The sequence below is a fragment of the Antennarius striatus genome, chromosome 13, assembly GCF_040054535.1.
Source record: "Antennarius striatus isolate MH-2024 chromosome 13, ASM4005453v1, whole genome shotgun sequence".
Classification (NCBI taxonomy): domain Eukaryota; kingdom Metazoa; phylum Chordata; class Actinopteri; order Lophiiformes; family Antennariidae; genus Antennarius; species Antennarius striatus.
In genome coordinates this window covers 19,030,668-19,054,712 of record NC_090788.1, presented here as the reverse complement: position 1 = coordinate 19,054,712, position 24,045 = coordinate 19,030,668, and the positions used below count along the sequence as shown (strand labels likewise).

The 24,045-nt window shown below is 42.7% G+C and overlaps 1 protein-coding gene across 5 annotated transcripts; it reads left to right on the top strand.

The window, feature by feature from the left end:
- Nucleotides 1-1,309: 1,309 nt before the first annotated feature.
- cxxc5a (CXXC finger protein 5a) lies at nt 1,310-24,045 on the top strand. Of its 5 annotated transcripts, none has more exons than XM_068331072.1 (4): nt 1,310-1,503; nt 1,632-1,690; nt 9,836-10,864; nt 22,911-24,045. In XM_068331072.1, exons 3-4 carry the CDS (start codon nt 10,067-10,069, stop codon nt 22,953-22,955), a joined length of 843 nt encoding a protein of 280 aa, XP_068187173.1. In that variant the 5' UTR covers nt 1,310-1,503; nt 1,632-1,690; nt 9,836-10,066; the 3' UTR covers nt 22,956-24,045. The 5 variants fall into 5 exon arrangements, with proteins under 5 accessions (XP_068187173.1, XP_068187176.1, XP_068187175.1 ...); XM_068331075.1 differs by having other exon boundaries at nt 1,632-1,694; XM_068331076.1 differs by having other exon boundaries at nt 1,312-1,503; nt 22,914-24,045.

The window sequence follows — 24,045 nt, the reverse complement described above, 5'->3', positions numbered from 1 at the left end:
AAAACCAATCAATTCTAAAAAATAATGAATATTAATTACATGTACTTCACTATATTTGGGCTCTAGTGACCTTACGCCTGCTTTGTTGCTCATGAAAACCATTATTTAAAATATTGCTGGAACGATTTCCAGTTGAAAGGCTTTATGTGTCCAGTATTCCTGAATGGATGGTTTGTTTCAAAAACACACACTTTTAACGCACACACACACACACACACCGTCCTTGTAGACCTATCCCATGGCCGGATTTGATCCTGTCCGTTTTCGATCATTTGCAATCATAACTGATCGAACCCTCTGGCTTTGGAGGACATGTTCACCTCCTGCGTCTGGAGCGCCAAACTCCTGCGCGCCTGTAATATCTCATCATCGGGGGTCTTAAACTTTATTATCCTTCTTCCTAAGTGTCACGTTTATGAGAGCCAGGGCATATTTGTTTGCAGGGCTGTTGGTTAGATACAGTCAGAGTTGGCTGAACACCCCCTCCTCTCTTTCCCTCTCCCCTCTTGTCTTTTTTTTTTTTTTTTCCCTTTCTCTCAGCTGCCGCGATATTTTCCAGCTCTGGAGCCTCAACCGCGCAGCTCGATCGATTCGCATTGATTGTCCCTGACGAGCTGCTCCACTTTCTAGCCAATGTCAGCCAGTCTGCGATCGGGAAGGAGAGAAATGAAGGAAAATCTCTGCCGCCCTGGCGGTGTCATTTCCACACACTTGGGTTGGCCGCCTGCCAAGCAGACAGGCCGGTGGAAAGAGGCGGAGTGGACTCCCGGGCTGAGGGCGAGAGGAAGAGGAGGAACCAGACCGATTCCATCGCGGATAACCTCTCCAAAATAAATTGGTGGGTGAACCGAGTTCACCGGTTCACCTCCCGTCACCTCGAACGCCCCTCGACTGAAATAACATTTCTTGAATCGCGTAAAGGTCATATCCACAAAAAAAACCCCAAAAAACGCGTAATGCCCACGATTACGCGCAACGCTGATGTTTACATTTTAAGTTGTTTATTTAGGATTTATTTTTAATTGTTTCCAATAATGCAAGAAAAACGTCACCAGCACCCCAGATATCACCCCACCCCCTCTTCCCTCCCTGTGGAAATTTGGTTATTCTGGATAAATGCGTAAAAGGCGTCGTTTGAACTGCAGCGTCATTAAATGGAGCCAAAGGGAGCAGGCGCGTCTTTCAACAGCTCTGACTTTTATTCTGAAATCACGCCTCTTTCCCCCCCCCCTCACCACCACCCCCCCTCAGCTGTCCTGAGATCAGCCGACAGAAACTCACGACCTCTCTCGTGATTTACGTTCCCTCAGCCTGAAGAGCGCGGCGCGCCGCGGAAAAAGTCCACTTCGGTTTTTCCTTGAAGCTCCAAAAATCTATGAAATGTGTTTGCATGTTCCTCTCTGCAAGCGGGGATGTAGAGGTGGGATTGCAAGGACCGAGGAAGCTGGGGGAACCCACGCGTTCAGCCTCAGAGAAAAGTGCGCTTTTCCAAAATAACTGACGGTGAATATTTTTTTTTTTCTATTTCACATTTGGCACTAACAAGACAAGCCACTCTGTAGGATTGTGTTCTCGGAGAATGAGCTTATTTCCTGCCCTGTTCTTGTTTTTGTCACCATTGCGCACGGCAGTCTGAGAGACGGACCCGCTCGGACTGTGGGAGCCCTCCCCTCTGCTCGGATCTGCTTTGGTAGGTGCGAATAAAATAGGTCCGTGTTTGCAAATATGCAGATACATGGAAGGGGGGGTGGATGGGGAGGGAGGAGGTGTAGGATGGGGAGAGAGAGAGGGTGTGGGGGGGAGGTCATACTTTGTTGAAGTCTGCTGAAAGTTGGGATGTCATCTTCTTGAGGGATCAAGTTAGAACAGGGCGACTGCAGACCATCTGCTGGTACCGCAGATCGGCGGCTCATAGATCACCGGGTCCAGACAAAAGACAAGCTATTTTCATCCGTTATGCTCGTCAACACAAAAGCTTTAACCTGCTTTGGCTCTGATTTGGATTCGTAAATGATGCTGAGTGGGGGATTTTACAGGATGCTACTCGCAGTCTTTCAAGAACAAATTCTCTTTATGCAATAAGTCGCCGGGGAGCGCTGATAATAAGGAGCGGCACAATGTGAATCAACGGCGCGTCGCTTTATTTGTGGATCAGCTGCTGATGATGCGCACCGAAGTTCAGTTAAATGAAAGAAAACAGATCAGCGCGCATCACAGTCTGATCCATTTGTTTCACATTTAGGTGTCCGGTTATTCCATTATGTGTTCAAAGTATTATTTAATTCTGAAAACACAAGTTTTGAAATGGATGAGAGGTGAGGAATTTATTTTTAAAAAATATATATATATATATAATTTCATTTTCAGTTTTATCTGCTTTTTTTTTCTTTTCTTTTCTTTTTTTGGACATCACGTCAAAGTTGTTTGGTACCCTGGTTTTCACCCTCGCATCCCGGAGATTAACAGTCACCCCCCCCCCCACCCCTTCCTCAGCCCCGACACCGGATCCAAGCGCTCCATATGTTTGTGAATAATTTGGAGTCACGGTGTGCGCGCCGTGCTTGTTTTTCCTCCTCTAACTTTTTGTGTGCGTAGCCTAATTAAGGCGAACAAGACGCAGCGGGCGATGGACAATGGATGAATCTCCGAGTCCAATTATTGTCACCAGGCTTTTTAACTTCCTCTTGTGTTCGTGCGTCTGCGTCTGTGTGTGTGTGTGTCTGTGTGTGTGTGTGTCCGTGCGTGCGTCCGTGCGTGTTTGTGCGTCCGTGCGTCTTTGTGCGTCTTTGTGCGTCAGTCGACAGGAGGTGGGAGGAATAGAGAATCTGAACAGAATCCGCAGACAGCGCGTCTGCACCGGGGACAGGGGTGGTGTGTGTGTGTGTGTGTGTGTGTCTCTGTGTGTGTGTGTGTGTGTGTGTGTGTGTGTATCGGGGGTGGGGGGGGGGGGGGGGGGGCTGCTGCATTTGCACCGGTGTAGTCAGCCGATCCAGGGTTCAACCCTGGAGGAAATGAGATCATATATTTTGTCCCTGCCTGCAATTACCTCACACCTACGCAGGCTGTGACGTCACCTGGAGGAAACTCGTCCAAGAGTTATTTAAGTGTGCTCAAAAAGGAGTTAATTGTGCAGTGAAAACGATCAGTGAGGACATTTGTTTATTCATCCCAATAAGATGTGATTAACCCTTTAGGGGCCGCGCCAGCAGATTACCCATCAGCCATCATGTCTCAGTGTGGAGATGAAATTTGTCCTGATCGGATGAGAGGACTGAGAAAATATGTGAGGAATGTTTGGGGGTCATTTATTTTCATTTACCCTTGATGCCAGTCTCGGCGTGTAGGGCAGCAGGAATGATTAAGCAGCCATAGAAAAACATCCTGTTCCGGTTAGTTTTGTAAATGATGAGCAAACACGTGACACACACAAAAACACACTCTGACCTTCGGTGTTTTCTTCCGTCCCTCCATCACCTATTGATCCAACTGTTCAACCGCTGAACCAACCAACCAACCAACCAACCATTTATCCATCACTCTGACATCACCACGCTGTTGACTAGCATTTCATGTTGAAGTAAACATCTGTTGTTGTTTTCTTCTCAGTTTGGTGAGGAGAGTTTTTTTTTTTTGTTTGATTTTTTTAAAATATCTTTTCAGAGTTTATGGATGCATTACTGTTCAAGATGAGAGCGCGTGCGAATATTAAATGAGTATTGAAGTAGTGTTGTGCTGGTGAACATTTACCCAGCAGCGCTGTGGCTGTTAACACATAGTCATCACTTTTATTGCCTGAATGTACAGTTCAGTCTGTTGAAGCTCCATGTAATTTCAGATTGAAGGTTGCTGTAAATGTTCCAAACAAGCACTATTCATCTGATTAATCTTGATTTGTATACTCAAGATTTTCTAGGTGGTTGACATCCTGAACATTTGACATAATTTTAATGAATTTAAATTAATTTCCCAGTGTTTTAAGACGCTGTTTACATGTCATGACCAGCACTTGTCCAGGCGTACAGAATACTAACTACTGAACACTTTTGCAGCCAAATGCCTTCAAGGTTTTTGGAAACAAATCTTGCTTGCTGAGAGTTAGATGAAAAGATTAATAATACTCACATAAGTTCTGTGTTAAGTCCGAAACCTCAGCGAGCAGCCACCTAAAAATACACTTCCATTATGATTTCCTGGTGAGGGACCGGTAACTTCCTGAAGTCTCTGCTGGACGCGGTGCAGCGGCGAGCGCTGTGGCCTTACAAAAACAACAAGGGAGTCCACCTGTGTTCGGTTTACACGTCTGTCTTCCATTGGGACGGTTTACATGACAACAGTTTTTGCTAAAATTGGAAAAGTTTTTCATGTTTCCTCATTTTTGTAAACTTCCGAGTTCATGTGATGACATTTTTGTGCATACGGATCTGCAGAAACTGGGTACATTGGCTTTAAATGGAACTGCAATGGCATTAAAGCAAATTTACATCGTAGGGTTAATGTAAATTCAACAGAATATGTCCACCATTGTTGTTGTTCTTCTTTCTGCTAATGGCTATCAGTCTGAAAAGGCAAAAGCAAAGGAAGATACCTGTTTTTTGAATGAACATCCGCCATAAATTCATGCTAATGGGGCAATCCAAATTAGCCCATAGGTGTAAATGGTTGTTCACACCTCAGTTCACACCCTTGCTACAGCTCCAGTCCCACCCCTGTAGCCCAGCAAAGGAAACCAGTTGATAGATGGGACTTTAGATGAATGAGCTTCATGGTTGTTTGTTGGTGGATTCATTTACTTCTGGACCGCCCGTCCAGTCCTGTTCCTGGGCTTTATGCTACTCTATATGAACTATCTCCTGGCTGTGGTTTCAAATTTATGGAACTAACATCAATATTGTGATATTAAGCAGCACTTTCTAAATAATAAAATAACAGCAATCATTTTTTTTACACAGCGGTTGATCTCGTCATCTGTTCGGGGTTCCCGGATCTTTCCAGTTGCTTTTTTTTTTTTTTTTTTTTTCCTGGAGTTGCCACGCCGCCGTCCCGTCCAGCCTTCCATGCTGGCTCTCATGTTTATACAGATGTTTTATTTGGCAACTGTGGCTACCTCTGCTGCTGTCACAGGACATTTTTAAAAGGAAATCGTGCAACAGAATCACAACAACAAAAAAATCTATTTCCACAGTATTTTGTTTGTTTAATCATAACAAGAAGACAAGAAAAAAGATTTTTGCTTCCTTGTTAGATGACGGGGCCGGACTTGGAGCTGGTCTTCTAATCGAAGGATAAGGAGACCCCTGAACTTTATGCTGCCTCGTCATTTTGTGTTGATCTTCTTGGAGTTAGGTGCTAAATGCTGCTAACTGCGTTCTAGGTCTCATTAAACGTTGTTAGAACGTTAGTTACCCCATGCTGGCTGTCCGCCTCACACAGATGTGCGATTCGGTTCTGAGCCATCACAGAGGTGGAATAGAACAGAACCCCATTATGTCGTTGCTGCATTTGTTCAGAACCGTCAAGGCAAAATATGTATGTCCCTGTAAAAAAAGGCTGTGTAGATGGAGCTACTGTGATGAAATAACACAGAAATCCATTTTAGAAGGAGAGGCAGGAAGGAAATAAAGGTGCCACAGTCTCATCCTGATCTGGGTGTGGAAACTATAAAGGAATTAGACGCAGGTAAACAAAGGTGTTAACGGAGGTAGAAGATGGGGTGAGAAACGCCTCATTTCACACTCACATGACACTCGGTGTCTCTACGTTTACATTTCGCGCAACTTCTTACACTTTTCCGTGGGTGCTTTTCGACACAGCAGCAAGTATACGTTCATAGATAAAATGAAAATTAGTGTTACATCTACAGGTGCTGATAGACTGCTGTTAGCTCCATTCAAACATGATTTAAAATGAACGGGTCGTGTAGCTGAAGAGCTGCTGACAGGAGATCGGCTTAAGTTTCAGAGCTGACATGAATCTTTTTAAGTCAACATTTGTAAATGTCGTGTTATTTCCGCTGATGATGGTCACATTCAGGGTTTTACTGGTTTTATTCTCCGCTAAAACTGTCCAGCATTCAAGGCTGTAATGTGAAATGTACCAATTTCCCCCCCCCCTCCCTCATAAAAAATGAGACATTAAAGAAACAGTTCGTAAAGTTACTTTACGTAATACACGGCAACTTTTTCCACCAATCCTAAACGATGCAGGTTTGAATTTGCCGTAAGAACAGGTCGTCAATCATTCTTGATCGCAGGCACACGATGGAACTTCATTGGTCGATCTGAGACACACACATAGCCGTTGGACCGTATCGATTATGGGGAACATTTATGTCCAGATCTTTTTCTCCGTCTTCTTGTTCTGTGTTGCGTGTTTTGTGTGGATAGATTAATATAACGGAAGACTTCAGGAGAAGTTAAAGGATAACTAAAGAATATTTAGAGCCTTTTTATGCTGAGACAGCACGAGGTGCAACAAATGCGTCTCCCAAAGGCTTTTAATATGTGAGTCATTATGGTGTTCTTGTCAGGCCGAATCAGGGAAACCTGAGGTGTAAGGCCTTAATTTGAACCACGAGATTAAGTCTGTAGCGTCCAGGAAACCGAGTGCCAACGTGCGTAAAGGACAAAACAACAGTAAATATCTGGTTTCATCGGCGTGACATTGAGACTGCCAGTCTGCGGAGGCAGTTTGCGGTTTGGGAGACAGTTCACACAAGGACGTAACCTCTTCTATAAATGATGTGATGAAGGGATCTGAAGAGCAATGACGCTGGGAGTCCAAGAGGGTGATTAGCCAAAGACTATACAAGCGAGCTCAGGGCTGATGATGATGATGGAAAGAGCGTGACTGATAGGTCAGTCGGATGGAAGGCAACAACTGTGATGTAGTGCACCAGCTACCGTCTATACACAAGCTGTTAGCTCGCACAACACAAATCTGTTTACGTGTGTTTATCGTTTGTCACTGGTTTGGTTTGAAGGTTCTTTTATTTGGGTATTTGTATGTTGAACCACACAGAACATATACAGTACGTTAGTAGTAATAAAACTTGTTTATTTGAATCTGTTCACACACAGCAGGATGTCTGTAGACAATACACACCATAACACTGAGTTCAAATATTATAATATTTGTATTACATAAAGATAAGACATAGTTTTACATCATCACACTGCTACAGTACTTTAATGTAACTGTAGCTCACATGTTTCAAACTCTGGGCCCGGGGGCCAAATGTGGCCCTCCGCATCATTTTATGTGGCCCGCCAGAGCATAAAAGGTCATAGTGTCTAATAATACATAGAAACATATTTTTTTTCTGTGCAACTGTAACGTTTTTGTAACTTAGATTACATTGAGTTACATTGAGTTACATTTATTAGTTACATCTAGCCCTTTGAGGACAGACGTTACGCTGATGTGGCCCTGAAATGAGTTTGACACTCCTGCTGTAGCTCAAAGATGGCCTCATCAAGTATCCAAAAACTCAAGTCATTTACAGAAGAAACAAGGGGTTATGGCTGTGTGTGTGTGTGTGTGTGTGTGTGTGTGTGTGTGTGTGTGTGTGTGTGTGTGTGTGTGTGTGTGTGTGTGTGTGCATGTGTGTGTGTGTATGCGTGTCATTGCACGAGTGTCACGCACGGTAGGTGTTGCTGGGATTGACGTAAAGTCTGCAGCCCAAAAATATTGTGTCACATCCGTACTGTCTGGATAGGAAATGCTTCAGGAGAGCAGCAAGCAGCTATTTTTGTTGTTGTTGTTTATTTCTTTGTTTCTTTTTATTATTTTGTCCGGGTGACTTAGTTTTTTTTGGTTTTTTTAATAGCAGCGGTGTCATCTTCAGGTCAGCTGTTGAGGGCTGGTGAGAAAATAATTTCCTGGGTGAATTGAAGTTACAGCTGCTCGCCGATATTTTTTCTCAGTGTTTCCTTTTTAGCCGCGATTCAACTTGAGAGCTACTTTAGTTCAGCGATTGATAAAATGCCAGTTTATTAATTATCTGAATTCTCCAGCCTTTGAGTACATTTTCTGTATTTAGAGCATTGACATAGCTTGTTGGATCAGAGTGGGATATTTTTCCCAGGCCCAGGATTAATAGAGGAATAAGGCCGCTTGTCGCAGCTGCCATTGGTGACAATTATTAAAATGGCACTAAAAATATCTTTTGAACACATTAAAGTATTTCTAACTGAAGCGTGTGATGCATATTTTTTTGATTCCGTCCTCTGTGAAGACCCTCCGTGCATCATCAGCGTTTGTTCAACCGCGACTGAGGAGGAGAAAATGCGGCTGGTCGGGAGAGGCTTTTTTGGGGAAACTGGACCCTGGTCGCTGCTGTAGCAGGAGAAACTGAATCTATAGGGCTGGGGGGGTGCTGTGGGGGGGGCTGCAGCGCTGGCTCTGGTTCGCTGGCGCCACATCCCCCTGAGCTGGTGAGAATGTGGGGGCTGTGCTCTTGCCTTTGAAGCTTTACCTCCCACTAATTCTGGCCTTCCAATTTCCACACACTGCACAGACACCCCCCCCCCCACCACCACCACCACCACCCTCCATCCATCCTCCCCCCTCCCTTTCCCTTTGTTTCCCTTATAAGGACTGGCCCGGCCATTTCCTCAGCTTTTCGATGGGGAGGGGTTGGGGGGGTGAAGGGGTGTGATGTGGGGGGTGGAGGTGGGGGGGGTCTTGTTTGTGAACGCGGACAGGTCAGGAGAATAGCGGCGTAGTTTTTCTTTTCATAGATGAGCAATCCCAGGAATCTGCGGGCTAAAAGTCAACTGGTGCGTGCATGGTGGTGGAGAATCGCCCTTTGTGGGCCCAGTGACCCCCCCCAAACCACTCCTTTTAATCTAATACTCTGTCAAATGATATCCCTCTACAGGTGGGGTCTTCACAAATGATGGATGGAAGATGATATTGCTTAATTATTCAATGATTTGTTGTGTCACTGTTTTTTTTAATCTACATTTCCAACAGCTTCTCAGGTTGTTGTGTAAAACAGTCTTTTATATGTGTCTTTTCTCCCATATTTGCATATCAGATTATAAACCCAGATTAATCAGCAGGTTATAGTGCAATACATGTATTCATATTAAACTATCAGCAGTCAGATATTACTGTTTGCTTTTAAAGCTTTTCATCGTTGTAAGGTTGATCTTAAATAAGACGTGAACAGATTTCACCGACGGCGATCTCTTTAAATGATCAAAATAATCAGAAGGAGAGATACAAGAGTTCACCCGGGCGCCGTTTCAAATCAGGTGTGGAGGTGACAGATTCAGATGCTGAATGTTATGTAACTGTCTTTATGAAAAATGTTTTTCAGAATCGTATTTTTCGCTGACTTGTGAAACGGGGGTGCGACGGGAGTTTGAACAGAGAGCGTTTTAGTCGCCACCAGATTACAATACGTTTAAATTTTGTTTCATTTAAATGTCAAAGTCGTTTTTTTTTCTCATCAAATTATTTTAATTTTCCTGGACTCAAATATGAACGATTAGGGTTGTGATTTGATCATTTCTCTTTCATTACCAACCAGTCACAGAGAGAGGTTCCCGGGATGCAGGTGTTGCCAAGTCGGGCCAGGAATTAGATTTTTAGATGAATGTGCGATAAATTAGAGAGAGATGACAAAAATTTGGGAGGCTGGGTTAGTTAAGTGTCATGATTTATTGACTGACTGTTATCTCTAGCTAGTTTTCTTTGGGCTTCTGTAAAACATCTGTAAATGAAAATTACACATAATAACGTGGAATAATGGAAACATGAAGGCGATTACTTGCGGTGAAGAGCTGGTCTTTGTTGGTAATTCACCTCTCTCCTCTTCCTGTGTTTCCAGATGGCCCATGGAAGATCGTGGATGAGGGCTGATCTGTAGTGTGGGGGCAGAAGGCTGCGGGGCCTGCCTGTTGTCGGCCCGGCTGATCGTCCCATTGAGGTGAGGCGCCACTCTCACCAGAGCGCCACAGAACGGACCAAGAGGAGCTCTCTGCTCCCCCTCTCCTTGCTCACCCCTGCCCCCTTTCCACCCTTTAACCCCCCCCCAACCCAGGCAAGTACGCTCTGGACCATGTCTAGCCGGCTGTCGGAGGGGGGCCGGACAACAGAGGACCGGGAGCGGAGTAGCTGCAAACAGGACTCTCCTGTTATAGAACGCAGGAACCGCAGCGGCATCATCAGCGAGCCCCTCAGTAAGAGCCTTAAGAACTCCCGCACCCTCTCCCAGTACACGGCGGTCTCCTCCGCCGCCACCAACGGACACACGAACAACAAAGAGACTAAGAGCCACTCGGCCAAGCCTCAGCCGCCCCCGCAGCCCCAGCCCACTGTCTCCGCACTGACAGCAGCCAAGTTGGACCGTACCTTAGAACAGGTTCTGGAGGGACAGAATGGCCTGCTGCACTTTGCCCAGGCAGCAGCACTTTTAAAGCGGGCCGGTATGGAGCACATGCTCCTGCCTGGGGGCATGGGAGTGGGAGTTGGCAGTGGAGACGCAGGCTCGGGGGCTAGCGACTTGGAGGGTACGTCTGTCACGGACGCCGTAGGTGGTCCTGTTGACTTCCCATATGGAGTAGGGGGTGGTTTCCCCTTCAACCCAGGGCTTTTCATCATGACTCCTGCTGGAGTGTTTCTGGCGGACAGCGCACTACACATGGCTGGCCTGGCTGAGTATCCGGCGCAAAGCGAGCTGGCCTCTGCTATCAACTCTGGTAAGAAGAAGCGGAAACGTTGTGGCATGTGCCCACCTTGCCGACGGCGGATTAACTGCGAGCAATGCAGCAGCTGCCGGAATCGCAAAACAGGCCACCAGATCTGCAAGTTTCGCAAATGTGAGGAACTGAAGAAGAAGCCCTCTGCTGCTCTGGAGGTAAGACGGTGGTGGGTATGAAATGTCATGGCTATGTCGATCATTCTTTAGGGTTTCTCAAATAAAAAATGCTGATAGGGGTTGGAGCCAAATTACGCTTGGAGAAACTAACAAGGCAGTGAGCGACTGCAACATCCCGCGACACCCTTGAATTTAAAGTTTTACCCTGACCAACACATTTTTGTGCCTCTGGCTTCCTGAAAATGTAGTTTTTGTCGTTTGTGATTATATCTCATCAGGTTTCAGAGATGTGTACCTAAAAAACGGTATAAAAGTGCAAATTTGACCTTGACCTAGTTTTTCAAGGTCAAGGTTGTAATCTAATTTTGCCTCCCTGAATATAACGCCTTTTGTTTCGTCTTTCTATCGTATCCGGTTCCTGAGATATGTGCAAAAAAAAAGGAAAAAAAAAGTTGAAATTTGACCTTGACCTAGTTTTCTCAAGGTCAAGGTCATCGTCTCATTTTTATCCCCTTTGCCGCCCTAGTAATGTGCTTTTTCACTGATAATTACAATACATCGCAGCTTCGTGGGATGTAATAATTGATCGTTCACCATCAATGAGAAAACACAAAATTTGTTCCCAAAGTTTGGAGTTCATGGTGAAGATCCAGCTGTGAGATTCCTCCTTAGGGGAAAATAGCATAGGTGGGCCTTTTGGTAGGGTGATGGCTCCACTACCAGCAAAGTAACAGATGAAGAGGAATGCTGTGGGCATGTGCAGGACAATGGTGTCTTTCTATTCTCCCCACCAGAACCTTGTAATCACAGATCTTTCCATTGGATGTTAACTCACTCGCTGTAATTCAGGTTATTTTTTTCTTTTTTGTCCCGCGTCCATCCGTCCCTGTGCTTGCGTGAGCACTTGTTTGTAAAACTCTGCGTGGAGGCAGAGTGGCACTAATTGTAAATTTGTGTCCAGTATGTGTTTATGTGTCAGTGTGTGCATGCGTAGGTATGTGTGTGTGTGTGTGTGTGTGTGTGTGTGTATGTAATAAGGTCCATCTGGCCACGGAGCTGTCATCTGGAGCACCAGGTGTCAGTGTGGCACATGCCCGCTCCCTTTAGCTGCTGCTGTCCTTCGCTCCGGTTGACAGTCCTGCTCATCTAAATGGCCTCGCAAAAACTTCCTGTCGGTTACCTCCATCACACTCCTGTGGTCTAACCAACCCCGACAGTGATGACAGAGTGACCAATCATAAAATCAATTGGGGCAGATGTTCAATCTCAAAGGAAATAAACATTTTGTGATCAATGGATAATAGCGTTACATAATAAATTGATAAGTATGTAACACAGTTTGAACGTTGCCCAGTGATGGAGGCTCCGGTTTAATTGACATGAACTGGATCAGTGCTCTATTCTACCGGTGGCTTTGCTTCTTCCTCTTTCTAATGATCAAGTGTGACAGCTTGGACCCTAGTTTGTAGGCTGACAGTTTGGCTGCTTGGTTCCCATGTGCTGACTTTAGCCAATGAAATGCACCTTCAGGGGATAGTCCTGAATTTTGAAGCTGTTTGAATGAGATTAGCTTACTTGAGGACATTCCCACTCCCACAGTTCCCTAACTCCCACTAACAGCTGGGCTAACGCTGCGAACGTCGGGCTAGTGTTTGGAGACACAGAGGAAGCTGAACGATGCTAATTTGCTCATATTACTCATTCTGTTTGCTTTAAAAGCATCGGTCGTCCCCCATTAATGGACGTTCTTGGACCTTTATGACTGACTGGTCGGTTAGGGTTAATGGTTTTTGACCTCAAACGAAAATGTCCACCGTCTAATGTATTTTTATGTTCATACTGCGACGGGGGGGGGGGGGGGGGGCAACATGTTCGTTCTTGTTTGCCCCTCCATCCATCTATGCATCCCTGGTGGGGAGAAGCTTCCACTTCCCAAAAATCACAGGACAGATTTTAGTAAAATTTAAGATGCCCCCCGAGATGTTTATTTCATAATAAGTTTCTTCAATTTGCTTATTTTCACATTTTGAAGCGCAGGAGAACTTTTCAATTTTAATTTAAGTGTTGTTTTTTTCATCTTCCCCATTTTTTTTCCCCCCACCAGTGGCAGGTAATCTTTATCCTGAGACACAAGTTCTCATGTTATTTTGATTGGCCTGTTGTTATTATAATGTTTCAGGATATTGACCTCATTTTGTGATGTTGAGGATAGTTTAAAAATTTAAAAAAAAAAAAAAAAAATCCAGAATCTGCATGTGTTCTCAGATCTACCCTAAAATCCTATCCTCGGTTTATGGTCCAACCTTTCAAAGAATGTCGTAAGGATGTATTTGCAAAGTCATATACATGTAATATTAAGTTATTTAAAAGGCCATATCACACTTTTGTTGTTGGTTGTCATTATGGGGTCTGCTGACTCTTTTCAGTACATGTTTACGTCGAAAGGACAAAACCCTCTAGCGAGATGTGACTCCTGTCCATCAGGAGCAAAGGAGCTGATGTTACGCCACGTCCCTGTGAGGAGGAAGTGGAGCTGAATGTCTTACAAAATTGTTGGGCTTTAACATGTTTTTTTCTATTAGTAGTTGACAATTTATTTCAATAATATCTCAGTTTTATGAAGTCTAACACCTACCTAAACCTGATTTATAATTACCGTCATTCCATAAATCTGATTTAATTTTAAACAATAGTTCATATCAATTTTTGAAGACACGGAATGAACACTATTGTGTGTCATTCTAAAGGGGAAACAACATATTTTGTTGTTTATACAAAACTTCTGTTGATGTGTCACATGTTATTTAGTCGTTGCGATGACATGTGTGATGTCATTCTGAATATGTATTAATAAAACACAACCATACATTTAGTTTTTGAAAAACCCATGACTTCCCGGTGCAGAAAACAAAGCATGAAAAATGTAAAAGTTGAAAAAAATGGCAAAAATAAGAAAACTCTGTGTCAGTAATCAAAAATAATTATATATATACTGCTTGACAGTAAATTACAACTTATAAAGCATCTCATGGTACTGATAGTGTTTGTAAAAAGGTGTTGTGTCAGACATCACTGAAGAAGAAAGACCTCGACTTTGTCACAAGTTGAGAATCACAACAATGCTTCTGAATATCAGAATGATGCTTTTTCTGTGCTGTATTGTTTAGCTGCAAATTAATGAGAGACTTTGTTTGTCTCCGTTGATGATTCACCAAAATTGAGAAAAAGTGTCAGCTTGCTATGTAGGTGGTGTGATTAAATGTCTGTAACTGAAAGGAATATCATTTTAATTTAGGATTTGAAATTGATGTTTTCCTGGCAGTTAGCCTAATACCAGTCATTCACAGCAGTCATGCCAGAGCCAAGGCGCCATGAATATTCATGAATGTTGTTGTTGATGTAGGCCATCATCCTGCTCTAACATCACAGTCTGCTGATTTTTGCCAGTGGCCACCTAAGAAACTTTTAGGTACCATAAACCTGCCAAGTCTCAAAGTTAAAAGAGTGATATGTACTCACATAACCCCGCACTTATATTTCCCTGATGCATTTAATGTGTCTCTACAGCACTTTGTCTTTGTCAGTGATGAAATTAGAAGGTTAATTTCCGCTTATAATTTATTTTACTTGTACAATATAATAAGATTAAGAATAATAAATGACATGAAAGGGCACATTTTCTGCTTTTTTAAAAGTTTGCGGTTGTTTGGCGTTTGACACCTCAGTATTACATCCATCTCCGCTCAGGCCCCGTCCACAAGATGACGGATTTTTTTTAAAAAACGCAACTTTTTATAAACGCATCGAAAACGATTCGCGTCCACACGACATGGTTTTCAAAAAAAATCTCTGTCCACACGTAAACGCAGCAGTGCGTTTAAAAAAATCCGTCATCGTGTAGACGGGGCCTTAGTGATGGCTGCTTCGCATCAGTAACTGTTCCCAGAGTCTAATTCTAATGTTTTTCACCTTAGTGAACTGTGGATTAATGTTTCATACCAAATTTGGCCCATTAATCGATAGACATAGATGTGAATGGACGCTTCTGAGTCTCCTTGACCAGGAAAATAGGTGTGTTATAGATGTGAAATGGATAAAACGTGAACAAATACACAGACTGTTTTACAGAGAAAGTCCCAAATATGGAACGTCTCCTTTATGCCACATGAGCATGCATGTGTGAGGCCTGGGCACCTTTGCCTGCACAGAAAGCAAGAATCAAACCTCAGTCATGTGACAACTGACAACATGAAGACCTAGACAGAGCTCAGGGAGTGTAGATCTCTGCAAAGGCAGCTCTGTTTCTCCATTATGTCATCAGACCTAAAGGAATTAATCCCCTGATTGTTTGACCCACATAAGACTCCTTGGACATGAAATCCTACGCCTGTAATTTGGAGTCACTTTAGTATTTGTTATTCCATTGTTAGTCGAGAAAAACAATATTACTACGATGCTGGTTTTCCTACAATCGAAATCTGACACCAAACTGAATTATTAAAGTTTAAACTGCAACCTGATCTTAGTTCAAGTTTATAGCATTATTATTTTTGTCTCACAGTCGAGGATTTTCTTTTGAGTCCAGATCTGAAAATTTCTTGGATCCAGATAAGACTGATGTGTGTTAGATCTTATTGAGATGTCATTGTCTAATTTTTGTGCAGGTGGTATTGTAGTAGACGTTATCCATAGAGCCACATGAAAAACAAAATCTAATATGGTATGCAATCAATAAAAAAAATTCCTGATCCAAATCACAATCATAATCTACTGGCTTACTCATGTTTTGTACCCTTGTTCTAAAAATAAAATCCATCCCAATCCAATCTGTTCATAACTTTTTGAGTAAGTCTGTAAATAGACTGACAGCCGAACCAATGCCGGCACAATAACTATATCCTCAGCAGAGATAAAAAAAAAACAATCATTGTGAAGTAATGCCTCTAATATTCATTAATGTGTTACCTACAACGCATTTTGGACGTCTTTGTTAAATGATGCCATTTATTTTGACAACATTTTTGTGTTAAGAATGACGTAACTCAGCTGAGGAAGGATGTATGACAACACAAGTGGCCAAATGGAAAATACTTTTTGAGATTGAATCGGTATTCCCTTTCAATGAGGAAGCCCCCCCCCAAAAAAATGCCTGGAACCTGTTGTGTCTTTTCCAAACTCGTGATCGGCTCCGACACCAGAAAGGATGATTGTTTCCACTCCTGCTCAGACCTCTGACCGCAGTAAAACATTTTCAATTTTACCTGCTTTTTATTTGTCCACATGCACTCGTACATTTCACCATTAGCAGTCTAGTAGTTGTCTCAAATGGCTTTGTTATTAAGTCAACAGCTCTTGTTCAGCAGGTGATTAGATCAGAGAATACAGGCCGGTGCTGCGCTGTCAAGTGAGCACTGATGTCATCAGTATGAGCTAAATGTCAGAGGATGAGATTCATGGGAGGATGTGCTGTGTCAGGAGAGAAAGAGGAGAACAGACAGTCAGCAGTAAATCCTAAATGTCAATTATGAGTACCGGGGAAATATTGTCAATTACTGTACATATTATGGTTGTCTTTTTAAGTAAGGTGCCTGAAAGAGGTTCTCAGGCATCCCCCTTAAAGCTCTTACTGCCTATTCAGGGTTGATTTGAGCGGCACCTGTGTCAGGAGATCATCCACAGAGAGTGACAGCGAGACCTCAGCTGGAGCTCCAACAGCCCCCACATGCTTGAGTAAAAAAAATAAAAATAAAAAAACCCCACACCGGATGAAGTGTCTTGGCTTTGTTTTACTGCATTTACATTGATGTTTATATTTGTGTGTGTGCATGTGTATGTGTGTGTGTGTGTGTTTAGGTATGAGCCCACAAGCCTGTGAGCAACATACAACGTCAGTATACACGACTGCAGTCCAGCAGCAGTGTGCTTATTTTTAAAGTGTGTTGACGGCTTCCATTGAAAGCTCATGGCAACTCAAAGAGGAACGTAAAATTGGCAAGTGAGGGGGAGTTAGCATACTGAGGCCTTTGCCACCTCATAGCTCACTGGCTGAAGATGTCTGGATTTATTCTGGGAATGCTACATTTGAGAGATGTAAGTGGGATGACAGTTTCTTTCTGCTCTACGTCTGAATACCCTCCAGTGGTGTCATTCTCAGAGATGATGTTCAACACAGACACAGAAGAAGAAGAAGAAGACGAGCTGGGGGGTTGTAGGAAAGTTGTAGCATACCTTGTTTTACTTGTATGTCATTGCACGTTTAAGAATGTACTGTTCCGGTTGAGATGGGTTGAAAGTTGTTGACTTTTTTTTTTTTTTTTGGTCTCAGTTGTAAAGGAGAATGTTTCAATCAGAAGAGACAAGAGAATGGATTCATTATAATGGTTTTATCGCAGCGGAAATGTAATAGCTATTCAGGAAGACAGGCACTTACACTCCTCAGGGAGATTGTGATTGAAGGGAATCGTCTTATTTGCAGCAGAAAGAAAAATCCCCATATAGAGACACTGGTGGTGGTGGTGGTGGTGGTGGCGGCTGATGAGTCTGCTGAAAGGAATTGGACTGATGAGAGGAAGCTGGAGAATCTGTGAAGACGATTGTCAGTCGTAGCAAAGGGATTGGCTAAAAATAATGGATGGGGTTTGGATTTGAGAAAAGAAAACTATGATCTAAATGTGTGAGCCAATAGCCATCCTAGCGCTGAACAGAAAAGTGTTGTCCATCCGGGGGGGGGGGGGGGGGGTGACGCTTCCAGAGGAGCATATATACCCTCGTGGTCTTTTCCCTTCTTTCCCAGACGCCTTTCATGAGACAGAAAGCCAGACAGGCATGCAAATGGAAGCAGAGACACAAGGATGTGTTTTCACAAGTTGCCGGGCAGAAAGAGCGACAACTTGGACCAGATAGAGGATGCCGGGGGAGGACGGAATGAGAAGGAAGCGGGCGAGGCAGCCAAGGTGTCATACGATAGACGGACGTCTGGATTAAGCAAATGGCCTTTTACTCAAACAGCGGAGATCAGGTTCTAGTCCACCCACCGAGAGAGAGAGCAAGAGAATTTCCAGGTTAACGGGTTCATTTAAACATATAAATATAGTGTGTCAAATATGTCAAATCTATTAAAGCCGCAACAGCCAAAAAATGATCAGCGACTTATTAGAATTGTTCCTTGGTGAGCTTTAATGAAACAAACACAACCGTCATGGGTTCAACTAATATATAAGACTGTTCATGTTAATACGCCTGATGACGTTAGAAGATGTTCATCCAACATGAGGAGTGATTATATTCGGATCTGAACCCAGTGTGATCACAGTGAGAGGACGCGCAGGCTGAGAATCTGTGTAACCAGGTTGGCGGTGTAGCGCTGGTGTCAGCTGAGGGTCAGTGGTGTTTTCATTCCGCTGCGTTTTTAAAGTGAACTTTTCTCTCGGTGGTGAACTGCAGACTGTGTTACGTCCTGCGTTGCGCTACTGCACGTGGAAACGCTTTTTTGTGTACGTGTGTTTCTATTTGTGACGATCCATGATGGATCTCTCTAACAATGTAATGAAGCTACTGTTGATGAAGAAGCCGTGAAAAACGACAACCACGACGCTCGTCTGTGCCGTTTGCGTCGGTGACATTTAACAACATGTGACGCTGTAATAATTTATTACGGAATTTAGATCGGTTCAGCGGCAGTTCCTTTCTCAAACTGATTTTTCCTTTTCTGTGTTTGCAGCATGTTGCACTCACGTTGTTTGTGCTACGCTAACACATATGTGCTCAGCATTGATTTTTTTTTTTTTTTTGTGATTGGCCACTTCACACCCACACATCCCATCTGCTTGAACCTGAGCAATCAGGAAGGTTTGCACTATTCCTGAACTGCTGCCATTCTTCCATTGATTACTCTTATTTGATAATGATGAAAAACAACATTTACAGGTCAATCAAGGAGTGTGTGTGTGTGTGTGTCTGTGTTTTGTTTTTTTTCTTGTCCACACACTACAATGTCCATAATCGGTTCAGTCCCCTGCCAGATTTTTAGACATCTTGTAGCATTGCCAGATGTTTCTGCCCTCTGACCGCCTTCTTAGCATCTGAGCGTTGCTGAAGAAAGGTCAACGCAGAGATGGGTGATGGGCAAATGGCATTTGACGTAGAGACCATGACAAAATCTTTACAATATGTTCACCATTAACGTCAAAGTTCATGGTTTTCATTAATATTAATTAAAGAATAATATAAAATAAGCATATACCACCAGACCAATTTTGGTCATTGAATGGTTTTTTTTTTCATTTTCAATACTTTCTACATTTTACACACATACTGAAGGCATCAAAACAATGACACACGATTTAATGGAATTACGTATTATTTTCAAAATTGTGAAAAAATTTATATTTTCAAGTTGTCACTATTTGCTTTGATTACTGCTTTTTAAACCCATGACATTCTCTCAATAAGCTTCATGAGGTTTTCACTTGAACTGGTTTCCACTTCACCTTTGCGCCTCATCAAGGTTCCTTTGTGGATTTTATTGCCTTCTTGATTGGGTTGGGAGCAGTTGTGTTGTTGTGTTGTGCAGAAGTCAGGTTGGTTACAGCCATGTTTGACAATCCATATTGTGGCACAAGCCAATTAGCTAAGTAAAGAGAATTGACCTTCATTACTTCAAGAACTGAAGGTCAGTCAGTCTGTAAATTGTATAAAACTTTGAGTACATCTCCATCAAGCTATAGAATGAAACCTGCTCACAGGAGGACCACCACAGGAGTGGACCACCAAGGCTCGCGTCTGCTGCTGAGGAGAAGTTCATCTGAGTCGCCAGCATCAGAAATCACAGCAGCTCAGATTAGAGTCCACATAATAGCCACACAGACTTCTGGTAGCTGACACATCTCCACATAGACCGCTCAGAGGAGAGACTGCGTGAACCAGGCCTTCATGGGCAAATAGCTGCTGAGAAACCACGACTAAGGAAAAGCAACAAGCAGAAGAGATTTATTTGGGTCTTTGGGCCATATTGGAGGCTTTGCTGGTGACTGTTGGGGACTTATTCAAAATTAAAGGCCAATATGGCTACTACATGGCTACTAAAGGCTAACATGGCTAGTACACCATCCTGCAATGACATGCCGTCCCCTCTGGATTGAGTTCAGTTGGACCATCATCCATCTTCAACAGGACAGGGAACCCAAACACACCTCCAGGCTGTGTGAGGACTATCAGACCCAGAAGGACAGTGATGGAGTGCTGCATCAGATGACCTGGTCTCCAGTCACCTGACCTAAACCAAAACCAAAACCTGACCTAAAACCAAAACCTGACTTAAGCCAAAAACCTGACCGAAACCAAAACCAAAACCGGACCGAAACCAAAGAACCAACTAGCGCTCACCACCGACGAAAACTCCTTCGAAAATGTTGGAAACCTTTTAAGGTGACGACCTCATGAAGGTCATTGAGAGCAAGTCATGTAAGAGTATGAGTTTATTCATAGTTTTGATGTCTTCAGTGAGAATCTACAATGAAAGTTCATGAAAATCAAGAAAAATATTATTTATGAAGGTGTGTCTGAGCTTTTGACGGGTGGTGTGTGTCCACTCCAAGTAAGCATCCTTAACCTCACATCCTGTAGAAATGAACTTGAAAGTGAGTCTGACGTCACATGCATGGAGTTCGTGTCGGATTATTTCTGATTTAGTTCATTTAAGTTCAGCGTGACCTATTCTTGTCTGGTATCACCGGAGTTATTACCATGTTTGAAGATTTTTTTTTACCATGTTTGAAGATGCCTTTTTTTTTTCTTAGCAGGAGTTTATTTTCAAAGTGAAAGAAGTGGAATCCTGTGGAGCACAAACACTGCTGTCACTCAGTTTCTTGTCCGAATATGAAGAAAAGCACTCAGAAGGATGCCGTAGCCCACTACAGTTAGAGGAATAGTTAACGTAGACCTGAAAAGTAATTAGGGCTGGTGTTGTTTGTGCTTTCAGACAAAGTTTTGGAGTCATTTTTTTTCTGATTATAATGAGGTGACATATTTTTTAATCACAATTTTGATATGATTTTAAAGTTTTTAATATCTTCCGATAGCAATGTAAATATATAAATGTATATGTAATCACACATGACCGGAGCAGTGTATATCCTGTGTCCTTCCCTTATTACTCAGGTGGGGATTGCATGCATGTATTGATGTATTTGTGTTTGCACTCACAGTGTGTATGATTCCTTATTAAACCTTCTGATGCTAGAAAAAGTGAATCTGAATCTATCTCGTATGAGAATTTCATCTTAACGGTCTCACTGTTTGGTGTGATTTTCGGTGGGTGTATTGTGAGTGTCTGCGAACGTGCGACTGTGTGTGGAGGTGTGGGACTGTACTTGAATACATATTGGTTCGGTGTGAGAGCGTGTGTGTGGGTGCATAAATGTTTTTGCCGAGCTCGTCCTGCCTCGCTCCAGGCTAAACTGGCTAAAGGAAGAATCCGTGCTGGAGAAATCTAGTTGCGTTTTGCCGGACAACCAGCCGTGCCGCAGCTCCGGGGGGAAACCGGGGGTGACTGTCTTGTCTCCTGACTGGCAGGCCGCCTCCGCCACCGCCGAGCCCCTGCAGCTGCATGCGTGCGTGCCACTCCTGTTCAGTGTAATCAGACACAAAGATAACCACAGTAAAGGGTGGAGGGAAGGGAAGGCGACGCAATCATCGGTGATGGTGTGGGAGAGCCAATGCGTGTGGTGGCTAAATAATAAATGTGGTATATCGGGTTCTGTGTGAAGTCAAGACTGAAACCTGCTCTGTGGTTGTTCCGAGAGGAGATGGAGATGGAGATGGAGATGGGGTGGGGGGGTGTGCAGAGACTTCACACGACACGACTCATCCAGAGATGAACAGTGGAATAAAAGTTATTTCTGCTGTAATTCATCAACTAAAAATGCAAAATGTTTGCTGGATCCGTCTTCTGTAAACGGGTTTGGTTAAATGGTGAACTTTGTCTGACATATAAGCATGTAAATGAAATTCAGTATTTTCCGCACTATAAGGCGCACTGGACTATAAGGCGCACCTTCAATGAATGGCATATTTTAAACCTTTTTCATATATAAGGCACACTGGATTATAAAGTGAATCTGATTATAAGGTGCACCATCAATGAATGGCCTATTTCAAAACTTTTTTTGCACAAATAAGACCCACTTGATTATAAGGCGTACTGTCAGTTTTTGAGAAAACTAAAGGCTTTTCGGTGCGCCTTATAGTGCGGACAATACTGTACACGCAAACCTCGTTTTCCGACCACAATTCGTTCTGGAAGGCTGTTGGAATAGTGATTTGTTTGAATTCCCCATTACAAAGAATGTAAATGGTCTTAATCCGTTCTAAAACGCTATAAAACTACCTTTTTTCAACATAATACGTTATTTCATAATGTCATTTAAATATCAAATTGTATAGTAATGAAACATCAAAAAAAATTAAAAGACAGAAGCAAAGAAAGAAAGAAAGAAAAAATACATGGACGTAATCAGGTTAGCCTAAGGTACGAGTTACCGTCGTCTTTTGGATAGAAGTTTACGGTACCGTAACTCGTACCGTAGGCAATGGAACGCAAATTAAGTGAAAAATTATTGAATACAGTTATCAAAATAAAAAGCACATCACCGTCACGTTTTCTCTCGACTGTTCTCGCCTTTTCTCGCGTTTGGCTGCGACTTCCAAATTTTGTTCGACTTCTAAGACAAAAAAAAAGTCAGAATTTTTTGGCCGATTTGTTCGATGTGTAAAGCGTTAGAAAACCAAGGTTTGCTTGTATTTGTGTTTTGGATCGTCACTTGGATAGAACCTAAGTTTTCAAAAACTCTTCCTTAGAGTTATATTTCACACAAAAAGAAAGCGGTCATCATTTGCAGTTCCATTTTAAGAAACAAGGGAGAATTTTCTCCTTTGTTAAGGTGTGAAGAAATTGCAGGAGTGAAATCGTAGATTTAGGATCTGATAAAAAAACTGTGCATTTTCTCATTAACAACTCAAACCTCCCTCTTCTCTTTCTCCACCCCCACCCTGCTCCCCCACCATCCCCATCTTCTGTTTCTCCAAGAAGGTGATGCTTCCTACAGGAGCGGCGTTCCGGTGGTTCCAGTAGGACTCCTCCTCCACTCCCTACCCAAAGCTCTGCCATCAAGTGCAATGCCAACTCCTGGATTGTCTCCGGAACAGACACTGGCTAAAAAACAAACAAACAAACAAACAAACAAACAAACAAACAAACAAACAAACAAGATGCAAATAAAATTCTAGAAAAAAGTAAGAAGAAAAAAAAAAAAAACTGAATGAAAAATAAAAAATCAATCGGGTAATGGATGCACCTACTTATTCCTTGAACCAAAAATGAAGCGTTAAAGAAATGCATCTATGGAAAATTCTCATTCCCTTTTCTTTGTTTCCATGTTGGTACCTTTGGTCAATTTTCCAGCATTTTTTTTTCTTTTTTTTTTTTCTGTCGCTTAAACATGGAACTGTTCTTTGCCAGAAACAGAAATGACGGACTGAGTGTGGACAATCAACTAATTTCTGTGTTTGGTGTTAATGTTGTTCATGTGTGGAAAGATACAGTACTTGTGTAGAGAATGTAAATTTACAGCTATATTTCAAAACTAGTGGCTAATGGCAAGCATTATTGTAATTCTTCACCATTATGTTTCTTAAAACCCTTGTCTATCTTATGATTCATGTCATTGGGAGAGTTTAGTTCTCAGACAGAAAATGTTTTCAAATTTTGATGAAGTGGATTTTGAGTCGAAACCAAACCGATTAAGTCGCATTATTGAGCAGATCTCCAGAGACTGTTCACGGGGGTCAAACATGCTGTTTTCCCCAGCCGCCACTACTGCAATCTCCTCAATCAGCCCGCCACTGCATTTACAAACTATTCCTTAAATGAAACTGGCAGTGTTAAATTAATGTGACCCGACTGAGCATGTGCCAATGCTGCTCTGGGCTTAAGCATTTTTAAAAGACAGCACTTGCTCTGAGTCTACCCGACTGAACGCACTGATACAAGATTACATTTTTATTTGTTTAATTGTTATATTTCCATGATTTTTTTTTTTATTTTTATGTTGCTGGATAGCTACAGCTTTTAAAAATAACCAATCTTTGTATTCGTTTAGAAAATTGGACTGGTTTTGTGAATAAAAAGGAATGCATGTATACGTGTCAAAATTTACAATTCT